Source organism: Stegastes partitus, unplaced genomic scaffold (assembly GCF_000690725.1).
Source record: "Stegastes partitus isolate 25-593 unplaced genomic scaffold, Stegastes_partitus-1.0.2 Scaffold892, whole genome shotgun sequence".
Lineage (NCBI taxonomy): Eukaryota > Metazoa > Chordata > Actinopteri > Pomacentridae > Stegastes > Stegastes partitus.
In genome coordinates this window covers 272,770-280,143 of record NW_007578623.1, presented here as the reverse complement: position 1 = coordinate 280,143, position 7,374 = coordinate 272,770, and the positions used below count along the sequence as shown (strand labels likewise).

At 40.0% G+C, this 7,374-nt stretch overlaps 1 protein-coding gene across 1 annotated transcript in view; it reads left to right on the top strand.

Annotated features, from left to right (window-relative positions):
- Positions 1 to 1,552: 1,552 nt before the first annotated feature.
- The window catches only part of LOC103365952 (protein PTHB1-like), a gene marked incomplete at its 5' end in the record, with an annotated part of 141,266 nt that continues 135,444 nt past the window's right edge, over positions 1,553 to 7,374 (top strand). The window contains one exon of the mRNA XM_008293535.1: positions 1,553 to 1,657. Within this exon, the coding sequence (XP_008291757.1) occupies positions 1,553 to 1,657 (105 nt within the window). The remainder of the gene's footprint in view (positions 1,658 to 7,374) is intronic.

The following is a 7,374-nucleotide window of genomic DNA, read 5'->3' as shown; positions in this document are numbered from 1 at the left end:
GGATATTTAAAGGGAAGCGACAAGTCATCGCCGCGCTCTCATGCTACACATAATTTAAGTCTCCTGTGTGTGTTTGTATGCGAGCGTGTTGCTAATCCTCTGTCTTCACCTCGCATGGTGATGCTTAGCATGAGCTGTGTGCGAGCGCTTGTGTGCGTGTGTGTACATTGAAGGGTCTGGCTTGTGTCGGCCTTACTGTATCCTGTTCTGTCCACACCTTGAAAACGCTGACTCTTCAAGTTGGCGTGTGTGCCGTTTGTTGACGGCCCTGTTTCCGCATTCATCATTCACGAGAGAACTTTGAGAAAATCTCACTCAGAATTCAGGAGCATTTGCAATAGCGCAAATATGCTTGAAGTGGAAATCCAATGATTTAGAATAGCTTTCGTAGGCTTTATACCAAATCACATATAAGAGGCAGAATTTTAAAGGAGTTTAAAAAAGCTGAAGAAGAAGAAAGCTCAAAATTATCTGACTTTTAGTCGCTAGTGTGGGGAAAATGTTCTGAAACCGTAAATCCAACACGTCTTTTAAAAGGCTCCTATTATGCACATGTACAGGTTTAAAATATAATTTTAATTTTACATGCTTTAATATTCAAAAAACACATTTTTCTGTATATTGCTGCAGCACCTTTTCCTCTTTTCTTTGTTTGAGGACCTGGCAAACTAGCCACTAGGCCGGCGTTATGCAGATATGATACATGGCGATGTAGATAAGTAACAGAATAAAAACCTAGCCTTCATAGGAGACTTTTCAGGGAGCGGTGTTTGCAAATTTACAGACTGTTTACATGCACAAAATGCTATATGAGCCCGTAAAGGAATAGCAAAACCCCCAAAAAGTATTGTATGGGCGCTTTATTGAAGCTTGATGGTGACTTTCAATAGTCTTGTACTGTATTTTTGCACACCGCTCACCTCCAGTTTGTAATGCAGGCTTATCCAACTAAACCAGATGATACTATCAGGATTATTGTTCAAACTTCTCTGAACTAGAGAGGATTTTATAAAAATGTTCTCACTGAAAGGGAATCACTCTGTGACAGATAATGCTCTCTTAAAAAAACAGACTTCTTCTTGCTCAGTCCATTGACTCTTTTTTCAGTTTTTTAATCATTTCTCTACTGTCAAAAATCAAATGAAGGAATTAAATGCCAAAAGAAATGTCCACAATTTGTAGTATCATGTGATGATAGGCTGATTTGACAGACTGGCTCCTGGGAGGGATAAACAGTGTTGATGTTTTGAGACATTAAGTTTGCAATGGAAAACAGCCTGAGTAGATTTAATGAGTAACGGAGAAGCATTTGCATTAATTACAATACACACATATCAAGCCAGAAATCATGGATATTTTTTGGATGCTAACATATTCATTGTTATTTAGCTACACAAATGCTGTAGTGGTAGGATTTTGGGAACTCGTTTTCTTTTTCAAAACAACTTTAAGCCTTAATGAGAGATGACATTGACAGCTAGTTGAACATCAACTGGACAGACAGCAATGAGCTCTTGTTTAGTGCTAATATATATTTTTTCTCTGTCTTCAGGTCTCGGCTCGTCCACAGTTGTAGCGTTTTCAGCGTTCCTCAATGGCCGATACCCTCCTGCTGACCTGACCGGGGACATCACGGTGTCCTACCGCTCACCCACAGGTAAAAAGGTCCACGTGACTTGTTTTGTGCTGGTTTCCACATTCAAATCACTCTGAACAGAACATTTATTCCAGAAACAATGGTAGACATTAGCGTTTGACCCGGAATAAATCCAGCTTAGCTCTGAACTTGTCAGGCTGCAACGGAGTCGATGTTCACTTGTTAAAAATACACTCTCGATGTATTCAGCTGCTTTATTTATTCACCTCAGACTGCTCCGTTTAACATAACCACACAACACGATACCCTGAGAAAATCGAAAGCATTTTATTTAGTGGTAAGTCCAATTGAATAAAGCAGCTCTGACGACACTTTGGTGCGGTAAGCTGTTTGACACAGTGGACACATTTTCCAAAAGCATTTCCTGCTTGAAAAATCTACTGACGACACGAGGGGTCATTTCAGCGAATCAGTTTGTCAAGTGTGTGATAAAGTCTCCAGGAAGTTGTACTCTTTTATAGATTTTTCTGTGGTTTGTGCAGTTAATGACACCTTTAAATCTTATTCCATGTTCAGGCTGAACATGCTGGTTGAAAATGTCCTCGCATGAATCATACATTGTTTTGCTTTGTCTGCCAAACCGCTGAAAACATTAAAGTCGAAACGTTCTCTCTTTGAGCAGAGGTCCAGAAAATATGCTCAGTTTTAAATTCTCGCTTTCTATCACTCTTTTTTTTTTCCCCGTTTGGTATAAAGCCATTTGTGGCGACTCAGTGCAACACTGTGACTGTCATCTTTGAGGAAACTGCCTGAGAATGTGTGCATTTATCTGCAGCTGGTTTCGCTTCCCAATGTGGCTGCTCAGATCAACTAATAACAGTTCTGATAAACTATAATCTAGCCATTATGGTACGCACATCTGGTTTTACATTAATTTGGTCTGAAGGGACATGAAAGGTCACTGACTAACAGAGATAATGGTAAAATTTAATAGGAGTGCTGGCTAATATCTAGAACCTAAAAGCGACATTAGCATTAGAAGCATTGTAAGGTTAGCCGATGTCTGGTCTATAACTTCGTAGTCAGTGTTTTTTTGACAGTGCCGAACACCAGCTGCTAACAGAGTGCTGACTTGACGTAAGGACATCTGGGCTCTTTCCAGACAAGCCCAGTTCATCCCCCTGCTGCCTCCAGGCATCTGTTTCCAGGCCCTGCAATATTTCTGGAAGATATTACTTTCCTCTGCAAACCAACAAAACCGCTCTTTATTTCAAATGTCACAGACCTCCTTAAAAAAACGTGAAGAAAAAAGATTTATTTTAGCATTTGTTCAGAAATCAGGTCATGAAAAAAAAAAAAAAACATCAGTGTTTTCATGCTATTGTTTCCTTTGGAATACATTTGCTTTGGCAGGCCTGTGTTGGTGGAACGGTTTCCCCTCCCTAGAAGCACATTTAATGTGAAATGTCTGGAAATATTGGGAAGTGTTTCTTTTTTGTTAAGCTTTATTGTGATGCTAAAAATAGCAGAAAATAAGGAGTCTGGAGGATTTCAATGGACCTGAGAAGCCAAGCGGCTTTGGGAGAGCATGTAGGGAGCTGATCTTGTGTTTCGGACGGGACCTTCTGGACTGTGAGTGGAACTAGAAGTGGTTTATGACGGGTTGGAGGAAGGAGATGTGTGACAGGATGGAAAAACGAGAGTAGAGGTGAGGTACACAAGGATATGGTTGAGGGGAAGGAGGTAAGGTGGTGAGTCATACTCAGGTAGAGAGAAGGAGAAAGTTGAGGAAAGTGTTGATAAAGTGAGGTGGCGAGAAAAAGGAGGTGAAGGATTTTAGACTTAGGAGAGGAGAGCAGCCAGAAGTAGAAGTATACCAGCATGGGGATGAAAGAAGAAACAGGGAGGACATGTTTGGACCCAAAGAAGGTAAAGGAAAGGGAGGAGATATGAAATGACCTTTGAACATTACAATCGTCTCACAGTTTTTGGAACTGGGCGGCAGCGACTCGTTCCCATTCATACACGGGAGCATTCGTCCAACATCAGTTCAATACCAGCGTTCGATGACTCACAGTCGGTGCTCCAGTTCATTACAAAATGGTGTTGGATGGAAGGATTGAAGTCAAAGCTAATAAAGATTTCCTGTAACTGAAACTGAAAGGCTTCGTCCAAGTCTTGAAAAAATATCCAGACACAAAGCATGTGTCCATACACTTTGGGCTGTAACGTGTACGTTAGCAGTTTAGAGGACAGCGTGTTCTGACAGACTGAGGTCGACATGAAGCTCACACTGTTGCACAGCCTACATAGAACAGGTCACTGTTATTTGTGTTTGTACAGCTTTTGCTAAAACATATCTCTAGGACGTTCCAAAAAAAGCACAGTGAAATGAGCATATTCTGATACGCTCGTCTTATTGCTGTTTAAATATTAACTTTTGTAAACTGTGTGTAAAAACTTTTCAGCTAAATTTAGTCTAGTTTTAATCGATGCCCAGGTGAAAGTAAACCTTGATTCTGTTTTAACTAACAGTAGTGATCAGCTTAAGTATTATAGCAATTTATATTTCAGATTTTTACATTAAATTATTACTGTACCAGAATGACAAGTTCATTGACTGTTATTGAAACGCCTGAAAACACATTCTGTTACGTTACTACACACCACTTTAATGTTCATTTTGCATAGATTGGTCAAAAACTTTCATTCATTCTATATACACTGATCAAAACTGTTATCAATAATGTTTTTTCTAAATATCAATACCACCTTTAATCAGAGCGGACAATAACCGACATTAAACAATCCAACCAGTCATAACTTCAACGTCAGCAAAACTACGTTCATTTCATTTTTTTCTATGCAATATAGACAAAGTCACCAGAAAGAGGAATACATAAACAGCAACTGGATTTATCTGTACAAAAAAATAAAAGCTCAAGCACACATTCAAAGTCACAGTCAGCCGCAGCCACATCCAATTTTGCTTCAGCCTCGAAAAAATGCAGCTCTCTCATTCATCAGAAAGAAGCCACGCCTCTAACGCAGCAGGGGTGTTAATGCAGGAGGCTCAAGCAAAACAGCACAGCATTACTATAATGAAGTGTTGTTCCTGCCACGACTTTTGCCAAGCATCCAGCAAGATGTGGTTTCGACCAGTACCTGCAAACGATTAATGACTAAAGATAAAATAGCTGCTGACCATGAGAGACTGCACCTGTTTCTCAACAATCCCATAACCATCTGTTTATTTACCAGTAATGGTAATGACAAGTACCTAGTTTAACGTAAACCATGGTTTTTCTCTACTCCTAAACAAGCTGTTTTTGTATCTGAACCTCACCAAAGCCTTACTGTAGGATTGTCAAAGGTTGAGTTATTTATTTCAGCACCATAGTTGAACATACGTCCTGCTGCTGTGATGTGGGTCATATCGGAGGGTAGGGGACAAACAAAAGAAAACTTATGTGTGTTTTAAATTGGAGGATGTATAATCGGTTCACGTCAGATCGCATCCTAACGACTTGATAGCAGATGCCGAGCAGATCATTGAGACTCACTGTGAACTCACTCTGCAGCGGAGTCCGATCTCCTCTAAACCGACCTGGGCTGCACGGTGGTCGTCTTTAAAAGCGTGCGTGTAGACGTGCTTGTGCGTCGTTGCAGCTCCACGGTTGTGTTTGTGTGTTTTTTTTTTCCAGTGCTAATCTCCAGCAGTGCCTCGTCTCCTCTCATCCTCTAAATGCTGTCCTGGCTCGGAAGGAATGCATCACTTTGTCTCTATCACTTTCTTTCTCCCTGCGCTCCCACCCAGGGGTGATGATTAGGCCTTCACACCACCCACCCCACATAGCACCATCCCTCCCTGAGGCTACTGTGCCCTTCTTTAAGCCCTACAAAGACTCTGACATTTAAGAAGACTGTTGACTTCTTAAGCCCTTCAAAGGAGGCTTGACGGTGGCAGGAGTCGTTACAATCTAGAAAGAATTTCATTAGTGCCCCTCTGTGATTTTCCTAATACCCTGAGAGTGGGCTTTACATAAACACACTTGAGATGGATCAAGCGGTCAAGTTGGCATTTACAGTACATTGTTAGCTCATACACAATGGGCATTTTCATCAGAGCTGTCAGAGATAAGTTGGGTCTGTGTGGATACTTTCCATAAAACACAGCCAGCCATGATTCATTGGTTGCTAAGCCAATTTGTGTGGAAACCTAGGAAGCTGGTTGGCAGTCTTTATTGTTTTCTCCTGTTTTATTGAACCTGCCAGCGTGACCAGCATCTCCATATGTTGCTGTCTCCGGGACGCTGCAGTATTTTTCTTGGGCCCTTCCTCTTTCGACAGCCGGCTCTGAGATCCATTTCCGAGGAACTTTAGTAGGCCAGCTGATGCCGGCGTTGCTCGTTACCTCGCTCCAAGCGGATCGTGTTCTTTGCTCTCTTTGTTAGCGTGACTGTGCAACAACAGCTTAGTAGCAGATTTGGAGGAATATAAGGGCACAGGCCAAGGAACAAGTGTTTCGGTTGTTTTTACAGGATTGCTTAACATTGCGAAATGACACTCTTTTTAACCTCGTTCCTAATTTCTCCTGAGCTCCTTTAATTATATGAAACAAAATTCAATACGCGCAGTCTAATCTGTGTCTTACTGTGTGTTTCTTTGGTATTTGTATTTGAATACATTTATACAGATGGACAATAATTATAACCTTTGCCTAATTATTAACTCTTTAAAGGCTTATGCGTTTTTTTGCAGAGGGTTCCAGTTTCTGGGCGTTTCCAGTTTTCAGTTGAAAATTTCATTGAAAACGGTATTTGCAGGTCTTAAAAAGCTGGATTTAGTTTTGTCAACAAAGACCTAAAAAGATATTAAAGGATTGAAAACTGTTAGTATTCATCTGCCAAACCCTTCTCTTTATTATTATTTTCCTTTTGCTGGTTGGTAATACTTGTCTCAATATGTTTACCTAATTCATAAACTAAAGTTGTGATTGTTGGGACGGCGCATTGTGTGAACAGGAGGCCGTTTAATTCTGTTTATGTGAAACAACCGACTCAACAAACAATGTAGCTAAAGCTAGCTTCAGAAATTATGAAGTTTATCATCTCATACTTTGTTCATTTAAGAAAAAATTAACCCAATTGATGTTTTCAGTTAGTTAATGCATCTTTTCTAATTTTTGCAGTTTGAGTGCAGGTTGCCTTATTTTTTATATCATTAATATTTTTTTCTATCTACTACTTGAACATACCAAAAATGTGACATGATAAAGAATAATCCTACAACTTCTCCAGTGGGTTTTCATCGTACTTTCATGCTTTTGCCAGAATGATTGTGAAACAGGGATGAAATTCCTCGGTACTAAAAGGTCAAACTAAATTTAAAAAAAGCTTTCACTTGGTAAATCCTGCAAAAACATGAACTAAAAACATAAAAAAATTCAAATTCAATCGACTAGTTTAGACATTTTTTTGTAAGAATACCTCGTGGAGGGTTTGTAGAGTCCCTCACGAGTTTTCAGTTTCATATTCATTACAAATTTTAACTGTTTTTCACTTGTTTCAACATAATGTTTATTGTAAGCTGACATATTTACAAGCCCCCTTTTTCCCCACAGCTGAATAGATCACACAGAATTATACCATAGGGAGGTCAAAGGACAGTTAGACGAGAGGCCCTCATGTATAAACGCACACAGAAACGAAACAAAACTTCTTTAAACCCTAAATCCGTCTATTTGAAAGACGTGTGCACCACTCTATTGCTGTTTT